This window comes from Setaria viridis, chromosome 4 (assembly GCF_005286985.2).
Source record: "Setaria viridis chromosome 4, Setaria_viridis_v4.0, whole genome shotgun sequence".
Classification (NCBI taxonomy): Eukaryota; Viridiplantae; Streptophyta; class Magnoliopsida; order Poales; family Poaceae; genus Setaria; species Setaria viridis.
In genome coordinates, this window is record NC_048266.2 from 25,735,808 (window position 1) to 25,757,825 (window position 22,018).

The 22,018-nt window shown below is 45.6% G+C and overlaps 1 protein-coding gene and 1 pseudogene across 1 annotated transcript; one reads left to right on the forward strand and one right to left on the reverse strand.

Moving 5' to 3' along the window:
* The first annotated feature begins 1,063 nt into the window (after window positions 1-1,063).
* Window positions 1,064-6,509, forward strand: LOC117852607 (uncharacterized). The gene is made up of 5 exons (XM_034734772.2): window positions 1,064-1,693; window positions 2,970-4,902; window positions 5,007-5,067; window positions 5,152-5,375; window positions 6,215-6,509. The coding sequence occupies exons 1-5, from the start codon at window positions 1,573-1,575 to the stop codon at window positions 6,267-6,269; spliced, it is 2,394 nt and encodes a 797-aa protein (XP_034590663.1). The 5' UTR covers window positions 1,064-1,572; the 3' UTR covers window positions 6,270-6,509.
* Window positions 6,510-8,145: 1,636 nt separating this feature from the next.
* LOC117853559 (GDSL esterase/lipase At5g55050-like) lies at window positions 8,146-20,491 on the reverse strand (annotated as a pseudogene).
* Window positions 20,492-22,018: the final 1,527 nt, after the last annotated feature.

The following is a 22,018-nucleotide window of genomic DNA, read 5'->3' on the forward strand; positions in this document are numbered from 1 at the left end:
GAGGGGAAGACACCCCTGATGGTCATCTGCATGCGGCCCAATCAGCAGCAAGGGAGGAGGAGGTGTACGGTGCCGTGCCGACGAGGAAGCGGCTGCTGGTGGATGGTCGATCAGGCGGCGGGTGGTGCAGTAGCTCCACGGCAGTCGACGTCGCCGTGCTGGCTGCGGTGAGGATGATGTGGCGTGTTTTGAAATATTAGGGGTTAATTATTAGCGATCTGCTGTGTGTTGATATATTTTTGGGGAAAATTTTTTTTAGAGGAACCCCCAATACATAGTTTTGGGGAAGAATTTTTTAAGGTACTCTCGGAGTTGCTCTTAGCTGGATGCCTGGGGCTGCTCACCCCTGCCTCGTTTGATTTACACCAATGCTTACAATTTGGGGCCTTGTCATTCTCCTTATGTAACTGCACATATTGTTAGCCTTTTAGGGGATTATGGTGCCTTATATATGAGTGAGTGCAGCCACACTCGAACGGTGGACGAGTATAACCACGACACTCTCATTATCTGGGAATTATGGAAGGAAAGGAACACGAAAGTTAAGTTTTTGAGCATCAAGAAGCCTCCCCAGCCGCTGATGTATAAAATAAAAGTGGAAGCCACAACATGGATTATGGCTGGCGCAAAAGACCTAGCCAGACTCTTGGATCGTGAGTTTTTTTCCTTCCGGTTAGCTGGACTGTTATTCTACCTGCTTTATACATGAGATAGGCACCGTCTCGGTGTCCGTTTGTTAAAAAAATATATATGAGTGGAGAGATCTCACCTCAGTTTGCAAAAAAAAAAAAAATGGATCAAAGTACAGTATACATGAATAAGACATAATGTGTTTGTTACCAACGACGCTCACCACTAGTAGCAGCTTTACTAGCAGTTTGAGTACACGAACCATTGACGGTTTCCTACGGAGAAGACGACGACACCGCGTAAAAAACAGGGCAGAAACACGAGGGAATTGGAGGTCAGCTTGATTGGCAGCATTGCAGCAGTATGACACCAGCCCGTGGCCACGCGTGGTTGAGCGACCACTTCTCTCCTCCTCCTCCCCATAGAAAAACAAATACGAGCAGACGACGTAGGCCATGGTCGCGTAAATTTCCTGCCTACCCGTGCGCGCGCAGGCGCCCTATGCGTGCGTCGTCGTCGTCGAGCGAGAAAGACGAAAGCCGCAGCAGCGGCGGCAGTGGGAAAGGCTGCGCGTCCGAGTCAGAGAGAGGCCAAGATGGCATGGCCCCGTGACGACCCAAATTAAATTCGCACCCACCTGATCTCCCCTCCCCACCTCCATCCTCTAGCCCGCGCCCTTTCTCCTCTCCCGGGCTTCAGGCTTCAGCAGTTCACCTCCTTCACAGTTCTCGCACACACCTCCTTGCCGCGGTTGCTCGGTCCGGCGGCCAGGGCGCGGTTCTTGCTGCTCTTGGCTGGTCGAGGACCTTGTTTAGCGGAGGACAGGTATTCCTTCCTACTTCGACCTTGAACTTCTTGGGGATTCTTGATGCGCCGCCGGCGGTTCTTGTGACCGGAGGCGCAGCGGAGAGGAAGTTGTCAGTTGCGGAGGAAACCGGGGTAATGGAAGGCGAGGCGGCGGCGCGGATACGGTTGGTGCGGTGCCCCAGGTGCGACAAGTTCTTGCCGGAGCTGCCTGCCTACTCCGTCTACATCTGCGGCGGATGCGGCGCCGCTCTCCAAGGTGCGTCTCTGCCCCTATCCTTCCATTTGTTCCCACTGAACGAAGGTATTATTCTGGAACAGAATTTGGTCTCCATTGCCCAGCATCGCAAATGGATTGTCTTTGGCTGACACTTGCAAAGGGGATTTTATCCCAATTCTTTTGCAAATGGGGCGAGACATCGCTGTTTTTTTTATGTCAGTTAGTTTGACTTCAGACCTCGATTTGATTTGTATATATGGTAATGCACGGTAATGAATGTTTACTCCTTTTTTTTGGAAACTTCTGAATTTTTGAAAGGGAAAAATGCTTTCTTCTCGTATTGCCAAAATGTAAACGTTTGGTTCTTTAAGCAAATGTTTACTCATTTTCTAGGAGCACAATGTAATCTTCTGAAGTTTTCAGGATACTGTTTACTCCATTTATGGAATAGATGCTCCCTGGATTTTTCAGGAAAGGTTAAATCCATTTTTAGGAGCAAATGTAGATTCTTGATTTTCCTAACAGATACGCACTCCATTTTTGTCAAGCAAATGTAAGCTTCAGGTTTTGTTTTCAGGATAACATTTACTACATGTTTTAGAAATAAATGAAACTTCTTAATATTTATCCAAATTATGGTTTGAACTTTCAGGCACAAAGTATACTAAAGTCCTTTGGATTGATTTTTAAGTTGGACAAACCAAGTCTCTATTTTCTGGCACAAAGTATACTAATGTACAAAAGTCTAGCCTGTGCTTTGGTGATGGGGCACTGCTCTGTGCCTCTGTCCCCTCAGGTTATCTGCGGTTATCTTTATGACTTCTTAAATAGATTGCATTGGGCTTAGTATGGAGTTGCCCGGATTAGATCCTCGTTGGATTGCTTCCTTGAAGAAGAAGATGCACAAAGACTCCCATGTCTTTCTTTTTAACTTAATGTTGAATATGACCCATATATTATACGTTAGTTGATTCAGTGATTTTTATATCCAATATACCCTGTCATCAGTGATTAGTTTAAAATCCTAGCTGCCGTTTAGTCTCCGGTTGTACTTTTCAAGGTTGCTTTTGAGGTCAATGTGGAGCCAGAGCAGTGCCTTTGGCGCCAGTGTTTCAGAACCAGTCTTCTATGGCTCATCGTTTTGAGCTCCTTGTTAAATATCTTTTTTTTTGGGAAAATAACTCCTTGTCAAGTAGGAGTATCACAACATGACAGGGTGGTCATTAGTCTCCCTTTTTTTAACGGCTAATTGAACTGTCATAAGGTGGCAATCCATATCTGAAAATAACGTCATCCTGTGCTGAAAATGTTGCAGCAAAGAAGAAGAGCTCAGCCCAATCTTTACATGACACAGACAATGGAAATGTGAAATACCTTGAAGTGCTGGAGTGTGTTCCAGAGACATCTGCAACAAAACCTGGAGCTAGCACTGCTGATAGGCCAGAAACCAGAAAAATGGCTGATGTACATACCAAACCAGTTTACGGACATCATGATAGCATTGCGACTGGGCCAAGTTCCTCAAATCTGAACACTTCTGTTAGAGATGATGGCAAAGAGGCAAAGTACCGACACATTCGTGATTGGGAGAACAGAGAAATGGGGCAGTCATTGAGAGTAAGAGACATATCCCCGAGGCCTTCAATCAATGGCATTTCACCCAATGGTTATCATGGAGAAGGCCTTGTTGACTATCATTTGAAGCAGAGGTACAGATATTCTACTAGGGAACGCCCCAATGAAAGAAACCTGGATGGTCCAAGCAGAGTCAGGGGACTTGAGAAAGACCGTGCTGAGATTTTGAGGATGCTTGATGAGTTGAGAGACCAGGTGCAGCAATCCTGCGAGGTAACTGACGGGCCAAGTGGAAGTGCACCAATTAGTAGAGCAGCAGATGCCTCAAGTTCATATGGTACTTCTGACCGGCTGAGTCAATTGAGGCATGATGCACCTCAATTGCACCGGAATGGTTCACATCACTCCCCATCCTTGAATATGCGAAGTCCTAGCGTTCCTCGCGTTTATGCTGCACTGCCTGCACAACAAGATCGTGTTGGATATGCAGAGCCCATTCCGCATGCAAGAGCCTCTAGCTATCCTGCTAGCCTCTATCCATGGAGAAATTTTGAAAATTATTTCTTTGCACAGCATGATCCTGATCCTCTCCTCTCTTGCCGTCATGATGGCTTCTATCACCAAGCTGCTTGTTCTTGCATGCATTGTTGCCACCAAGAATTCATGCCTGTACAGGGAAACCACCTGGGCTTCAATGATCAAAGGGCTCCATATCTTCTGAACAGTTACGGGGTTTATCCTGTGGACAGTCCCTTGTTTGGTCAGCAAAGACACTGCACAAGAGGCACCAATATCTTGTCTCAGAATCACCCGAGGGCCAATGTAAGCAAGAAGCCTGCACAGAGTTGTGAACCGGTTGCAGGTGGTGCCCCTTTCACCATATGCTACAATTGCTACGAAGTGCTTCAGATACCAAAGAATCAATCCTTGTCAGGGAAGGAGTATAAATTGCGATGTGGATCATGCTCACATGCAATTCTAGTCAAGCTTGATGGAAACAGGCTCAATGTATCAGAATTTGCAGTAAGCACACATTTATCTGATGGACAGGAGAATAACATGCGAACCAATGTGCAAACTCCAGATGAGAGGTCTGTTCCAGTTTATCATTTTTCTGATGGGAGCCCTGTGTCTCAAGAAAAAGATCTGCACTCAAATTTGAGCGAGTCAGAGAACAACAATACCCCTCTAGGAACTAATTCTGAGGGTACTTCCCATTCCAGGGATCTTCCTCCTGAAGACAATGTTGTTTCGCAGGTACCAAGCTTACCACATCGCGATCACTGTGAATCATCTCCATCTGAACATTCTGGAGTGGGAAGTAGAAGTACTCATTCTGAACCTGAACCTGAAAAGGTTATACTATTAACTGAGAGTTGCAAGCAGAACTCAGTTAAAAATGTATGTGTATCAAACAAGATGCAATCTCCAGACAATGAGTTTGATGAACCTGAATACATAGAAGATGCATTAAATGTGCGACATGGTACTGGCTGCAGTAGAACAAAGCCCAGTGATTCTTTTCTCACCAATCTAATAAAAAGGAGCTTCAAAATTAATAATGGAATGCGCAATGGAAGAGCAAGGGTGTATGTAAATGGCTTTCCTATCTCTGATCGTGCGGTCAGGAAGGCTGAGAAGCTTGCTGGAGCAATCTGCCCTGGTGATTATTGGTAAATTTCTATTGAGTTATGGCTTTTACATTTAACCTGTTCTTTCCTAACATGAAAAGGAAATATTTCGGATACAAATGTGATCTTGATGTTATTTAACTTAGGTATGACTACCATGCTGGCTTCTGGGGTGTTATGGGGCGTCCTTGCCTTGGCATGATACCTGTATGAGCTAATGTCTTGTATTTTGTTCATTTCTTTATCATGTACTGTGGTGATCAAAGCTCAAAGTGCATATTTTTCTTGTAGCCTTATGTTCCAGAGTTTAATTACCCCATGCCCAAGAACTGCGCTGGTGGAAATACTAGCGTATTTGTTAATGGAAGAGAGCTTCACCAGAGGGATTTGGATTTGCTTGTGACTAGAGGACTCTCTGATTCCCCTGGTAGATCTTATGTAGTAGACAATTCTGGAAAGGTTTCAGATGAAGTATCTGGTGAAGAGCTTTATGGCCTTGGCAAGCTTGCACCAACGTAAGTATCTCTTATTAAGAAATTTTTTGGATTGCTTCATTAATCAAAACTTCTTGCGAGTATGCTATCATATTGTGCTTCCTGCGAATTCTTTTTAAGTCTCTGATGTTGTATATATTGATGTACATCTTGCCTAGTTACCTGAAAAATGTCAATTAAAGGTCCTTAAAGATCTAAGGTTCAGGTGCCTGGTGACCCATTCTTCTACAATGCCTAAAAGACATGCAAGAATCAATATAGTCAAACAACAAAATCTTTCTTGTTAGATGGGTTATGGGTCCCATTCTTAAAAAGGTACCCTAATTCATTTGTCTTTTCTTAGTATTGATCACACTGATCTTTTTCAGCTCAACATGTAGTGCTTGACAACGAACTTTTGCTGTTTAGAAATGATAAGGAAGCATTGTCAAAATCTATATGGTGTCTGTCAGAGAATCCTATATTGCATAGTTGTCAAAGCAAGATTTTCATCTAAAAAATATGAGCAGGTTTCTACAACTGCCTGCAGGCCAACTGGAAATCTTATAAGACTTCTCACAAAAATTAGTTATCTAATCAGAGATTCATGTGCATGGCTTTGTCAAGATGGTTTGGCATCATTGGCTGGTACTCTTAAATCCTGACTGTACATGTTAGTGGGACGGTTGTTTGTTCTAGCTGTTAGACTAATTTATTTATGCTGTCCCACGAACTTCGATATGTGGTGTGATGGCGTACATGATCCTCATTTCAGAAACAGTCATGCTCCTTAATTTCTTGAATTGCTGTATTGGTTTTGGGCTATGAACCACAGCTCCTTGCTAACTGAAGTGTATTACCCTTGTTCTTTCAATGTGCAGAGTTGAGAAAATGGGGCGTGGATTTGGCATGCGAGTCCCCAGATTCATCCAGTGATAGATCAATACATCACAACTACAATTCTGAACCTCAAGAAGGCAAATCGATGGAAATCTTTCAGGTCTACTGTAGATTACTCAGTTGTGAGGCTAGTTTGTTGTCTCTCTTTTCCCCTTGATTGTATTGATCATAAGCTGAGGCCTAATTCAGTCGTACGGAGGTATTCTTGTAATCTTGTGACACTAGGCAAAAACAATTTGTGCTGACGTATTGATTTTTGATTGCTGGTGGACCTAATTGCTACCCGTCATCACAAAAGGTCCCGGAGTTGGCGCGTTAAAATCCGCCAGCATAGATGCATGCTTTTTCAATTTTCATTGTTGGTAAGGACAAAACATATTTAACTAGTTAAAAACTTTATATTACATATTAGAATATATTTTTGTTATATATTAGAAGACATGTGTTATTGTGTAGGAGTTTCAAAAATTTTAGAAGTCATGTACTATTTTATAAGATTTAAATGATTATAAGCATACTTATTGATATTAATTGATATTTGAACTAAATCTTTCAGATATAAGATATAAATTTTTTTAGAAAAATGATGTTAAGGACAAATATTTCATTTTAGCTCAAATTATGAAAGTAATGAAAGGTTCGCAAAATATATTAGGTGTATTTATCATTTCTATTTAAACTTTTGTGAACAAAATTCTAAAAATATCTAAATTTAATCTGAAAGTCATATAAATTGGTATATAATCATTTTACGAGTGCACAACCTTGATACAAAAGTTTCGACATGTTTTAAGAAAAATGGACTATACATTGTTAACAAATGGTTAATTACTTATAATGTTTCATAAGACTCAACTCAAACTCTCCAACTTGTGAACTAACTTGCAAAAAAATCATCCTATATATATCTCAATATAATTTGTACATATATAGAGTACATATATATATATTCTTTTGTAGGAGTTTCAATAATTTTGAACAGATTCACTTGGTTTAAAAAATTAAAAGGAAAATAAAAAGTTTAGAAGGATTTCTGCCAGCACATAATTGTTGCCGGCCAGCGCAACTGGTGCAAATGTGGTACGGAAACAAAAATTCGCATCTGTGACTGCGCCAGCGAAACACACTGCCTTCTCCTTTTTATCCGGTTGCTTTCCCTCTCTCCTATCCTCACATCTCTTTCATCTCTCTCTCCCTCCCCCTTATCCCTTTCATTCCTCCCGTGGCGGCGGCCGGTACAGGCGCTCGTGCTCGAGCGACTCCCTTTCATTCCTCCTGTGGCGGTAGCTGGTACGGGCGCGCGGGCTCGAGCGACTGCGAGTGGCGGCCGGTGCGAGCGCGTGGGCTGGAGGGACACCTGGTACGAGCGCCGCCGTCTTTCTGATTCTTCAACCCCATCCCCCCACCCGCCAAGAGAAAGCGCCTCAATTCCTAGCGATTGCTCCAACTTCCTGTTCGTCGTGCTGTACTGGTGCTGTAATCGTTTTTTTTCCTTCCCCTCTTTGTGTGAAATATTTGACAGGAGAGGATGCGCGGAGGTGGCGACGGGGCAGCTGCCCCGGAGCGACCCCGCAGCAGGAGTTCTGGGTGGAGATTTCGGAGTCCGTCTCGTGACTCTGCAGCTTCGACGCTGGTGCACGACGGCGAGCATTGGACAGCCGGTAGAGGGGCGGTTGCCGGCGCCGATCGAGCAGAGCTTGCTGTGCGCGGCTGCTTTTTTTCCTAAAAATATCTTTAGTGGCGGGCGGCATAAGCACCCACCATCACAAAAATCATATGTGCCAGCGCAAATAGCCATTTTTGCTGGCTCAAGATTGCTGGCGGGTGCGGTTCCCACCAGTATAAACCTCTTCTAGCCGCCAGCATAAAATTTTTCTGGCGCAGTGTGATGCAGCTGAATTTTACTGCAAATTCCCCGTTTTCATTTTGCATGCTATTTTCATCTGCATGTTACGCAAGAACAGTTCGAAGTAATTACCTAGTCGAATCGTACGAAATGTATCGAATTAACTAAAAGGGGAGTAAAAACCAAGTCATGATTTGCCAATGAAATTCATTAATGGCACTAGAAACAAGAGCACAAGCTTCTCTGGATTTTCATTTCGTGATTTGATTCTCCATTTCAAGTGGCCTGCTGTCTCATCACATCTGCTCAAAGTCTCAAACTACTAATGCGCGGTTTCGTGGTTACTGGACTGGGCCCGTTGCATGAAGTTGATGGGAGTGGTGTACTTTGAGGGTGTTTGGTTCCATGGAGTAAAGTCTAGTTCGTACCACATCGAATATTCGGATGCTAATTACGAGGACTAACTATGAGCTAATTATAAAACTAATTACACAGATGGAGGCTAATTCACAATACGAATCTATTAAGCCTAATTAATCAATCATTAGCAAATGATTACTGTAACATCACATTGTCAAATAATGGACTAATTAGGCTTTATAGATTCGTCTCGCAAATTAGTCTTCATCTATGTAATTGGTTTTGTAATTAGTCTATGTTTAATACTTCTAATTAGTATCTAAATATTCGATGTGATAGGAATTTTAGGACCTCCTAAATAACCAAACACCCGCTTTGCCGGCCCATTGTAGAACGCCTGGGTGATGAGAAAAGCTGTCCGCTGGGAGAAGCGCACGCGATCCTTGAAGACATGTTGATCGCCGTCGGCGCAGAGCGTGTTGGGAAAGCACCCCGCCTCCGCGCTCAGCCACCCGCTGCCGCAGCACGCGCCGACAATGTTGGTGTTCCCCGATGCCCGCGGGTCAGCCAAGGTGTCCCGCGTGAAGCCGAGGAGGTCGGCAAGGGAGTAGACGACACCCGGCAGCATCGGGGCGAGGCCAGCGAGCCGGGACCGGAGGGCGTCGTTGAAGCCGCCGCCGAGCTGGTTGAGGCTGTCCCAGCACTCACCCGTCGGGCTGAGCACCCACGCCCCGGCACGCAGCCTTGCAGGCCGACGTTGATGAGGGCGAACTTCCTTGCGCCCATCGAGTACAGCTCCTGCATGCGTAATTAAGCCAATATTCCATCAAAAGGGGATAATGCTACCGGAGTGATGAAGAAAACCAGAGAAAGAAGAAGGCACCTTGACCATTATTGGAGGGTGCAAATTGCAAAATATGGGTATGGGCTAAAGGGGAAATATGCCTAGTGTTCTCGAGATAGAGTGGCATGGATGACATGGTTCTTTTTGAGAAAATTAAAACATAATCGTGCATGACTAAGCCACTGTACTTTACCGGTACGGTGGAAGAGTAGTTGGAGACGAGGTTGACATAGAGCATGTCCTTCGATCAGCAAGGGAGTGATTGGTTGGCCACACGCAAGACGAGCCTGGCTCCCTGGATGCAAGGCTGGGTTGATTGGTTGCCTAGCCTAGCAAGCGGGCCTAGCCCACTACATGCAAGGAGGCACCCCGAGCCTGGCTCCCCACTGTTAGATGTATATGTGCTGTATGTGCTGTGCGTGTACATGGATCCTGGCTGTGCGCTAGGTCCAGGCCGAATTCCTGCCGTGCCCTAGATGGATTAGAATGGGCAGTCTTATCCCTTGGTCGGTTGTGTTTCTATAAATCTCACCAAGGGCTGCCTATATATTTGTACGTGTTGTATACCTTAATCAATCTATTATTCCACACAATCTCTATTGCTTTCATGGTATCACGAGTCCAGGTTATTCCCGATTCCTTACCTTCCGCATCCTAGCATACCGCCATCGCCGCTCCAGCACGCCTCCACTAGCGCAGCTCCCAGCATGCCTCTGCAGGCGCTGCTCTCAGCGCGTCTGCCTGCGGTGCTGCTCCCACGCCAACTCTCCACCGCCGCTTTTCTCCATGGCTGGCACTCTGCCGCCCGAGTCCTCCACTGCCGCGGCTGACACCGCTGCTGCCGAGGCCGCCAAGCGCGCGGCTGATGCTAGTGCCGCCGCTGCCGCTTAGTGCCGCGCCGTCGCCGCCGCTCAGCACCGTGCCGCCCGCGCCGCCGCCCTCGCCCGCGCCATCACGGCTGAGGCTGAGGCCGCTGCTGCCATGCCGGAGCATGATGCCCACCTTTGTGAGGCCTTAGCGCGCGCCACCTAGGAGCGCAAGGGCGCCCCGACTGACTCCGATGAGGAGGACGCAGCCGTCCTCAACCTGCATGACCTCTCCAACCTCTCCGATCAGGCGCCCAACGCTCACTAGGCCATGATGCTCCTCGAGGTCGCCGCTGTCCTCAACCTGCATGCCCAAGCCGTCGCCGTGCAGTACATTCGGTGCCTCATCCCCGTCATCCTCGACACCGCTGCCGACAACTACTCATGGTGGCGTGAGTAGTTTCTCCCCACTCTCGGCAAGTACTCGCTGCAGGATCACGTTCTCCGTGACATTCCCGCCCTGGCTTCTCCTGATTGGGGCCGGATGGACTGCTTCATCCAGTCTTGGCTCTACGACAGCATTGCCAACAACCTCGTCGACGTCATCATGGATCGCGACGAGTGTGGCGCTACCGCCCGCGCCACCTGGCTCACCATTGAGGTGCATTTTCTTGGTAATCGGGAGATGCGGGCCTTCTACCTCGACGCCAAGTTTCGAAACTTCATCCAGGGTGACTTGTCCATTACGGACTACTGCCGCCGCTTCAAGAGCATGGCGGACACCTGCGGTGATCTCGGCGAGCAAGTCTCCGACCGCACCCTCGTCCTCAACATCATCCGCGGGCTCAACGAGAAGTTCGCCGCCGTCGACCGTGACATCCGGCTCTCTCATCCTCTTCGCTCCTTCCTGGAGGCCCGCGATGATCTGCTTCTCGAGGAGCTCACGATGGCGCCTCCTTCCTCGACTCTGTCCACGACGTTGCTCACCGACATTAACACTAGCTCCTCCTCTCACCGCTCTGCGCCTCCCCACCAGTCTGCTAGGCGTTCCGGCTCCGGGAACGGCAAGGGGGGCCCTCCTCCAAGCAGAAGCGGGATAGGGGCAGTGGCAACAACAGCAAGGCCCCTACTGCTAGCACCCAGGTCCGTGTCGTCGGCACCACCCAGAAGTTCGGCAGTCCTTGACCCTCCTTCTGGAACCCTTGGTCTGGTACAATTTAGATGTACCCGAGCCCTCGGCAGTGGGTTGCCGTTCCTTCACGTCCAGCCGCGCCCACACTGGTGTTTTAGCAGCAGACTCTCCTTGCCCAGCAGCACACGTTGTACGCTCAGCAGCAGTAGGTGCAGCTCCAGAGCCTTTAGGCCCCCCTTATGGGGCAGCAGACGCCCTACCTAGGGCAGCAGGCGCCACAGGTGCCCTCGGGGTTCTACAATCCCATGACAGGCCTGCCCTCCTCCTGGGATCAGCAGTCCGTCATCTTGACGTTCAGCACCATGACCCTCAACCAGCCGCAGATGAACGACTGGTATCTTGATTCAGGTGCCACCTCACACATGACTTCAGACGCTGGTACTCTTTCACATTTTTCTCATCCGCGATATCTCTTTGCTTCATCAATTGTTGTCGGTGATGGTTCCTTGCTTCCTGTCATGGCTACTGGCGTAGCTCATTTTCCAGGTTCCTTGTCCCTTAACAATGTTCTAGTTTCACCTAAACTTATTAAGAACCTTATTTCTTTTCGCTAGTTTACTTCTGATAACAATTATTCTATTGAATTTGATCCTGTTGGCTGCTCTGTGAAGGATCTGGCGTCTTGGAGGCTGATCGTCAGGTGCAATAGCTCTGGGCCACTCTATCCCCTGCGGTTTCCTGCTGCCCACACTCTCGCTATTGTCTCCACCTCCTCTGTGTGGCATCGCCGTCTTGGACATCCCAGCCATGAAGTTTTGTCCAAAGTCGCTTCGGTTATTTCTTTTTGTAATAAGGACATTCATACCATCTGTCATGCGTGTCAGTTAGGGTGGCACACTCGCCTCCCTTTTCAGTCATCTGCTTCTAGAGCGTCTAGTAATTTTGATCTTATTCACTACGATTTGTGGACGTCTCCTATTCCTAGTGTGTCTGGTTATAAATACTATTTGCTCATTGTTGATGACTGTTCTCATTATTTGTGGACGTTCCCTTTATGTCTCAAATCTGACACTTTTGCGACTCTGGCTAACTTTTTCTCTTTTGTGCGTACTCAGTTTGGCGCCACTGTGAAGGCTGTTCAGTGTGACAACGGCCGCGAGTTCAATAACTCCAGCACACGCACCTTCTTCCTCACGCACGGGGTTCATCTTCGCATGTCCTACCCTTATACATCTCCCCAGAATGGCCGGGCCGAGCGCACGACTTAGAGCGTCAACAATGTTGTCCGCTCCCTTCTTTTTTAGGCTAGTATGCCTCCCTCTTATTGGGTTGAGTCTCTGCACACTGCCACACATTTACTGAATATTCTACCCACAAAAACCCTTAGCTCCTCCACGCCGCACATGGGTCTATTTTGCGTCTCACCGTGTTATGACCATCTCTGGGGTTTTGGTTGCACTTGCTATCCGAATCTTTCCGCTACTGCGCCACACAAATTCGCTCCTCGCTCCACCCTGTGCATTTTTCTTGACTATTCTGCTCATCATAAGGAATATCGTTGCCTTGATCTCTTGTCCAACCGGGTCATCATCTCTTGCCATGTCATGTTTGATGAGACTACCTTTCCCTTTTCTCAGCAGCAACCGCCCCTAGCTAACGAGGAATTTGATTTTTTGTTGGAGACTTCTGATGTTGTGCTGCCCCCTATTGGCTCGGCACCATCTCTGTTGCCTACAGGACTTCCAGCGCACCTTTGGCTTCTGCTTTTGGCGGCTCGGCTACACCCGCAATCCTCGCACAGCCATGTGCAGCTGCGCCTCCCGGCGCCCCCGCACTGCCACGTGCACCCCCCGACGCCTCAGGTGTTCCCGCACAGCCACGTGCGGTTCTTGCAGCGTCTGCTGTGGCTTCTCTCGCACATCCTCTTGCGGCGGCTTCTTCGTTGCGGCAGCTTGCCACATCGCCGGAACCTGCTAGGGCCACGCCATCGTTGATGGCTTCGACCGCAACCGGTGCGGCCCTGATCGCGACCGCAACACTCCCAACTGCTCCGACCATGACCGCGCCATGCGCAGGTGCGGCCCTGACCAGTCCAATCGGTTGAGCGAGCGCCCCGACCATACCGGCGAGCGCTCCGCTCGGTTGGGCGAATGCCCCGACCGCACCGACAAGCTCTCCGATCGGTCAGACGAGCACCCCGACCGCACCGGCAAGCGCTTTGACTGGTCAGGCATGCGCCCACGGTTCTCCCCCCGCGCAGCCTCCTGCTCCGGCCGTTCTTCCTCGCGGTGCAGTTCCCGTGCGTCCCGTCGCCAATCAACACCCTGTGACGACACGCTGAAGCTGGGATTTCATCTGCCAACACCTTTTCATTCCTCCCAGCTGTCCCCAGTGCCTCGCACTTACCGGGGCGCTCTCGCTAATCCCAATGGGTGCCGGACCATGTAGGAGGAGTTCGACGCGCTGCTGGCCAATCACACATGGGATCTTGTACCACGTCCTTCTCGGGCCAATGTTGTTACTGGAAAGTGGGTTTTCAAGCACAAGTTTCATGCCGACAGTTCTCTGGAGCACTACAAAGCGTGATGGGTGCTTCGCAGGTTCACTTAGTGACCCACGATTAATTTTTCTGAGACTTTCAGTTCTCGTCAAGCCAACCACCATCCGTACAATGCTATCCCTGGCTCTCTCTTGTCATTAGCCGATTCATCAGTTGTATGTGAAGAATGCTTTTCTTCACGGGACGCTTTCAGAGACAGCCTACTGTGCTCAGCCTACTAGTTTTGAGGATTCCACCCGTCCTGATCATTTTTGTCGGCTGAATCACTCTTTGTATGGACTTAAGCAGGCTCCTCATGCTTGGTACAATCACTTTGCCTCTCACCTGCTGCAACTTGGCTTTGTGGAAGCCAAGGCCAACACTTTCTTGTTTGTGTACCACCGCGGCGATGACATGGTCTATCTTCTCCTTTATGTGGATGATATAGTCCTCACGCATCTTCGACACCTCTTCTTCATCGCACTATTGATGCCTTACAGCGGGAGTTTTCGATGAAGGATCTTGGTGAACTTCATCATTTTTTGGGTATGCATGTTCAGCGGTCTGGTGATGGTCTTCTTCTATCTCAGCACTAGTTTATGTTGGAGATTCTGGAGCATGCTGGTATGACTGATTGCAAGCCTTGTTCCACACCGGTTGATACAAATCTAAAGCTGTCTGCTACTGACGGTGCCCCGCTTGTCAATAGGACTGATTTTCGGAGCCTTGCTGGTGCTCTACAGTATCTCACCTTCACTCGCCCCAACATTGCTTATGCGGTTCAGCAGGTTTGTCTACACATGCATGATCCTCGTGAGCCACATCTTGCCGCTTTGAAGCACATTCTGTGGTATATTCATGGCACTCTTCACTTGGGTTTGCATCTCCAGCCCTCTACTCAGTCGGATTTGCTGGTTTACTCCGACGCTGATTGGGCTGGTTGCCCAGACACCCGGAAGTACTTCCGGGTATGCAGTATTTTTGGGCGATAACTTGGTCTCCTAGTCTTCAAAGCGATAGACTGCAGTCTCTCGCTTGAGTGCTGAGGCTGAGTATCAAGCGGTTGCCAATGCCGTTGCTGAGGCCTCCTAGTTGCGTCAACTTCTAGTTGAGCTGCATGTTCCTCCGCATCGCACCGCCTTGATTTATTGCGATAACATCAGCACTGTCTACATGTCTTTGAACCCCGTTCAGCATCAACGCACAAAACACGTGGAGATTGATCTACACTTTATTCGTGAGTGCGTTGCTACTGGTGATGTCCGTGTTCTTCATGTTCCGAGGAGCTCTCAGTACGCCGACATTTTCAAAGGCCTGCCTTCTTTAGTGTTCACGGAGTTCAGATCCAGTCCGAACGTTTAAGTTGCCGACGATCAGACTGCGGGGGCGTGTTAGTAGATGTGTATGTGCTGTGCGTGTACATGGGCCCTGGCTGTGCGCCAGGTCCAGGCCGGCTCTCTGCCGTGCCCTAGATGGATTAGGATGGGCAGTCTTATCCCTTGGTCGGTTGTGTTTCTATAAACCCCACCAAAGGCTGTCTATATGTCTGTACATGTTGTATACCCTAATCAATCTATTATTCCACGCAATCTCTATTACTTTCACCCAGATACGCTCGAACCCTCGTTTCTGCGGAGGCAGGAGCTAGCGGTGCGACAGCGAGCTCGCGGGCGAGCGCGCGGGCGACGAAAATGGATGCGCGCATGCACGTGGGAAGAATTCCGGTTACCGCCCCATTTTCGCGCCATCCACTTGGATGGTCTAGAATTATTCTCTCTGGATTTTCTCTATCATTTGGATGCTTCAATATCAATACCATAGAATAATCCTAGATATCATGGCTTAGTCACTTAAATACCATAGCTTGGATACTCGAATACCATGATTTGAAAGTCAAGAATATCATCATTTGAACCTTGCCATGATTTGGTTTGCATTCTTGGAACCTAGAAAACCTACAAGGTACATGCTAGACAAAGCATTAGTCCTAATGGCTATGTTGTCACTCAATCACCAAAATCACAAACTATGGCTTAAGGAGGCCATGTTCGCTACAATTGACCCCCTCCCTCTCACTTCTCTGACCGAATCTTGTGATTGTGATTGAATGATTTTGCGGTGCTCTGGATGCTACTTATGTGAAGAAAGTGATATTGTTGTTTTCCTCTGATTCTTGCGATGCTCTGGATGGAACTTACCTAAGCATATTGTCCATGCTAATGATGTAAATAATGTGAAATATGAGCATACTTGTCCCATGCTAATGATGTTTTCATGTTAAATTTGAGCACACTTGTCCATGCTAATGATGTTTTATGTGAAATCTGAGCATACTTATCCCATGCTAATGATGCTTTTATGTTAAATCTGAGCACACTTGTCCATGCTAATGATGTTTTATATTAAATTTGAGCATACTTATCCATGCTAATGATGTTTTTTTGGTTAAATTTGAGTATACTTTTCCATGTTGTTACCTATCAGTTATGCTCATTCCTATCTAACCACTTAGGATTCATTTTTTAGATAGCTTTGGAAGACCAGAGAGGCATGCTTGTTGTTCATGCTGCTGCTATCATTGCTACTATGTATGCATTCCTATTAAGTAGGCTTAGACTGCGGCAATGCTCACCCCCTCAAATAACTTATGCCCCAATGAGTGCAATGGATAAGGAAGGGTAAAAGAACTTGGATAAAATTTATAACTGCAATGATGTTGAGTGTGTAAATATGCTTCGCACGAGGAGAGCCCCTTTTCTCCACCTATGCAATGTGCTTAGGGAAAGAAATTTACTTAGAGACAACATACATAGCAGCGTAGAAGAACAAGTTGCAATGTTTCTTCACGTTGTTGGGCATAACCAGCGGTTTAGAGTTATACACCAATCTTGGAGGAGGTCAGTTGAGACAATGAGTAGATATTTTAAAGAAGTGTTATATGCTATTGGGGAATTTAGGCATGAACTTATTAAGGCTCCTTCAACTAAGACACCATTTAAGATTAGAAACTGCTCAAGATGGTATCCATATTTTAAGGTAATTGCTAAGTCGTTGTGGTAACAATAACTGTTGCATACTTGGGTGCATGTCATGTAACCTATTTTATTGGGTTCAATGTAGGATTGTGTTGGGGTAATAGATGGAACTCATATCTATGCTAGAGTGCCAGCCAAGATACAAGCAACATTTAGGGGCAGGAAACACTGCACAACTCAAAATGTGCTAGTGGACTTTGATTTAAAATTCACATATGTCTTGGCTGGTTGGGAGGGGTCAGCACATGACACTGCTATTCTCGCTGATGCACTATAGCAGGATGATGGGTCAAGTGTCCCATAAGGTAATTAACATAGCATGGGTAGATAAATAAAGTCACAAACTGCATAACTATAGGACTAATGCACTTGTATACTTTTTCTAGGAAAATTCTACCTAGTAGACGCTGGATATGCATGCCGAGGCACTAGATATCATCTTAATGAGTTTGGTGGTAGAAACTATCCAACCAATCCAAGAAAGTTGTTCAATTTGAGGCATTCAAGCGTGTAACAATTGACAGGGTAATTGGGGCTTTAAAAAATTGATTCCGCATATTGACAACAAACCATTTCATCCATTCAAGACACAAGTCAAGTTGGTCCTTGCATGTTATATTTTATACAATTGGATACTTGGGTATGGTATTGATGAGGTTATTCCTCTTGAGCCCACTTAGGAGCCCAACACTGGTTATGGGCATGGGGTTGCTATGGATGACAATGCAGCATGGGCTACTATTAGAGATGAATAGGCTAATCAAATGTGGGCCAATAGGGGTAATGCTCATATCTAGATGCATGTAGTAGGTTATTGCACTTTGTATTCTAGATAATGTATGCTCCTAAGCTTATGCATTGGACAAGTAATTACCTAGTTGAATTGTACAAAACGTATCAAATTAGTTAAAAGGGAAGTAACAACTAAGTTATGAGAAAATTCCCTATTTGACAATAGAAAAATGGAGGCTTTCTTATTTGACATTGAAAAAGTTTAGCATCCTTATTTGATGCTGGGTAGAACTTTGATTGTTTATTAGACATTTCCATCCAATATGTCATTTAACTATAGTAATATGTGGATTCTCTCCCATCTTTTCTCGACCAAAATGACATTCAAATCATTTTCAAAATTCATAAAACTACTTTGCAGTAATACATATGTACCATTTAAAAAATTAAAACTAAAATTCACCAAAATAGGGTACTTTTGAAGATTATCCCAATTTTTCGGGAACACCATTACTTTCCAAAATTGTGGAAAATTCCTAATGTACCTATCATGGGGTGAAGTAATTTAAAAATTATTTTGTATCATAAGTTACTACTCCCTCCGTTCCGGAATATAGCTACTTATAGAGTTTTTCAAACAGATTAAGGATGTAGAATAAAAGTCCATATTACCCTTCATTAGTTTTCATGTGCTAATTAATAGGATAATTATATCTTTCCAATTTAGTTAGTTGCAGGCTTGCATGCCATAATTATTTTGCATTCATGGAGGGTATTTTAGACCTCTCATGCCAAATAACCCACTTGAGAACTCAAAAATAGCTATATTATGGGACAAAATTTGAATGCTAGAAGTAGCTATATTTTAGGATGGAGGTAGTAAGAAAATTTGAAGTTATTTTATAAAATCATTTTTGTGGAAGAACTTTAAAATTGTATTTTTCTTAATGAACTTACAAAGTTCTCTTTGTAACTTATAACATAAACTAATTTTTGAAATTACTTCATCCCACAATAGGAATATTAGGTATTTTTCTACAATTTTTGAAAAGTATTTGTGTGCCCTAAAAATCAGAATTCTTCAATGTAACCTATTTTGGTGATTTTAGTTTTAAGATTTCAAATGCTACAAAAAGTTTCATGAATTTTGAAGGTGATATAATGATCATTTTGGTATGGGCTAAAGGTGATACAAAAAGTTTCATGAATTGCAAAATATGGGTACGGGCTAAAGGGGAAAAATGCCGAGTATTCTCTAGATAGAGTGGCATGGATGACATGGTTCTTTTTGAGAAAATTATAGCATAATCGTGCATGACTAGGCTACTGCACTGTACCGTTACGGTGCAAGAGTAGTTGGAGACGAGGTTGATGTAAGAGCGTGGCGACATCCCTCCTTCGGTCAGTATCTGACTTATTCTGCGCCCGCTCTGCTGCAGCCGCGGGGTCAAACATGTCATTGTTGCCGATGGCGACGACGAGGATGGCCCTAGAGAGCAGGGCATTCGCCGCACGGGGGCCTATCGCGGTGACCATCTTAGCCTTGGTGGTGCCGAAGTACTGCACCTGCTTCGACAACGGGATTGTGTTTCCGGCATTCTGCGTATGCGTGTAACACCATAATTTCTCTGACCACCAAATTCAAATGTATATGCGTGCACGTGTGTATGTGTATGTTAATCATTCCCTCTGTTTTAAAACATCAACTAAATAACTTGATCGAAAAATCATATATTAAAAAACAGTTAAAACTGATGGGTTTGTTAGTTAAAGTGCAGGAAGTTTCTTTATAAGTTTGATATCACCAAGTTGAAGTACTTACAGTGGAGTCAAGGATCCCAGCTCCTCCGGAAGCATAGCTGATACCATTGGCGAGAGTGGTGTGAACCAAAGGGCCGGAGGAGTTTGGTGCCAGCGACAGATAGGCAGGACGACTACACGCGAAACCAATGTTCTTTGCTGCAGCACACACAAGCGCATCATATTTTTTTGATAAAGGAAATTTTATTAAATTTTAAGGGTATTACATTGAGTTGATACCATATCTTGAAATACTCCCGACCTCTGCATAGCGGGATGCACACAGCCTAGAAACAAGAAAGAAAACCCAAACACTCCAATGGCAATCAATCGGTAGACTAGACCGCCACCCATGTGCCAGGGTAAAGAACTCCTTGACCACCTGCGCCAAACGTAGCGATGCCGCAGCAACCAAATCCTGTGTGGCCGGCTTGTGTAATATAGCCCATGTACGGAGCCAGTGTATAATCGAGTAGATAACCTGGAGTGGAAAAGTGTTATGTTTATTCCTAAAGATAATATCATTTCTACATAGCCATAACGACTAGCAAGTAGCAGGTGCTCCTAGCACAATTAGCGGTTTTAGTTCCTTTTCAATACCCCACAGCCAACTCCCAAACATATTGGGTACACTACAAGGTTGAGACAAACCTAATGCCGCACGAATCATGGACCATACCACCTGAGCAAGGTGATTAATTGTTTCATCTTTGTGGCAGAAGCAACAACTTTTGCTTCCTTACCGATTGTGCGTTGCTAAGTTATCTTTTGTTATTATCACTTCTCTTTGCAAGTACCACATAAAGATCTTAATTACACAAGCGCAGCATGGACGGATGGAATTTAGCATTGCGATTCATGTACAGTATTATATACTTTTTTATATATATATGAATACGAATTATTTTTCCTTACCGACATAGTCGGTGATGTTGTAGCCGTTGCTGAACCTTCCGGTGGAGATGAAGGCTGGGAAGTCGATGCCGTTGTATCGCCTGTTGGCCCTGCCGACGGCCGCCCCCGCAGGTAGTTGCATGTGGTTGCCGACTGATATAAACCCGCTAGGGTTGAATCCCGATCTTTCGATTAGACAAGGTGGATAACTCGATTTGGGGATGGAGACGACGTTCACGGCCCAACTACAACCATCCAAGCTGCGCCTTAGTAACCGATACACCACCTCCAATGGTCGCCGCGATCTTGTGGAGCACGATCAACCAAACCACTACGGTAATTCCTGCAAGCAATCGAGGAACAAGTAAGAACAAGTAGAACAAGCAACTCAATTGCAAATATGGAGAGAAAAGATAATCTAAAACCACAAAGTTGGGATTCTGAATCGAGTAGAAGGGATGGTCTAATCGACACACGCGTTTACAAGGAAGTAGCAATGGCTAATTTTTCAACAAAAACAAAACTCAATCTGTTTGTAGCGGCTCTAATCCTTATTAATATCTAGGAGAATGACCAGGGGGTGTTGGGGTGATGCTCCAACCCTAGGACGTGTCCCTAATGGACCCAACTTGATACACGGCCCATCAGGCCAAAATAAGGCGACGTAACACCTTTGGATAGAAAATCTCTTGGTAGTAATTCAGTCATTGCGGCCGCCTCAGAATAGGTATGGACTTGAGTCCAGATCCATAAGAAAATAGACTTCATAAAGATTGCAAGGAGTACTTAACACTCAAAACGGAGTTCGGATGGGGTCGTGGCGGCCGTTGCAAGTTGGTGTAGTGATGTAGTCCGAATCCAGCCCCAAAACGTGTTGGATTGGATCTCTTTCTTTCCTTGGACCAAAAGTGACGTGGTGGCTTGGTGGAGGACGTTGGGAATACTTGGACTTATCTTCCAATCAACTTCTTTGGTTCTTCATGCCTTCCATGTATGTTTAACACTCTTTTTGATCCACGTATGTATTTCTGAAAATGAGAATGAGCACACATCATGATGCAGCATCAATTCATCAAATGTATCAAATATAATCATGATAAAGAATTGTTTCACCTTTAAATCAAAAGTTGCTAATGTGGTTGTATCCGAGCAGGTGATGTCCTCATCAACTATGCTAGGTATCCTAAGGTATTGGAAGGCTACAGTGACTTAAACTTGATATTAGATGCTGATGAGATAAAAGCCACAAGTGGATATGTGTTCAGACTTGGAGGTGGCACTATTTCTTGGAAGTCTTGCAAGCAGACCATCTTAACAAGGTCAACAATTGAAGTAGAACTTACAGCATTGGATACCGCCATAGTTGAGGCTGAATGGCTTTGTGATCTCTTGATGGATTTGCTAGTGGTTGAGAAAACGATACCAGCTATCCTAATGAATTGTGATAATCAGACTGTAATTGTCAAAGTAAACAGTTCACCAGACAACATGAAGTCATCAAGGCATGTGAAAAGACGGTTGAACTTTGTCAGGAAAATGAAAAACTCTGGAGTAATAGCTTTGGACTATGTCCAACCTGCTAAAAATTTGGCAGATCCGTTTACTAAAGGTTTTTTCACGAAATGTGATTGACGAGGCATCGAGGGAGATGGGATTGAGAGTTATGTCATATTGGTAAGCTGTCCTATTTGATCGGAGATCCTGTGAATTAGGATGGCGAAACAAACTATTGGCTAACTGAGAAGGAGAATACTTTTGTACAAACTCATCCCATTGAAGATGCATTCTCTTCTTTTT

Excerpts from the sequence above, each read along its gene's own strand:
- LOC117852607 (XM_034734772.2), top strand. The coding sequence starts at position 1,573 with ATGGAAGGCGAGGCGGCGGCGCGGATACGGTTGGTGCGGTGCCCCAGG. Across the intron at positions 5,068-5,151 it reads CTTGCCTTGGCATGATACCT|CCTTATGTTCCAGAGTTTAA; the intron begins GTATGAGCTAAT and ends TTTTTCTTGTAG. Across the intron at positions 5,376-6,214 it reads CTTGGCAAGCTTGCACCAAC|AGTTGAGAAAATGGGGCGTG; the intron begins GTAAGTATCTCT and ends TTCAATGTGCAG.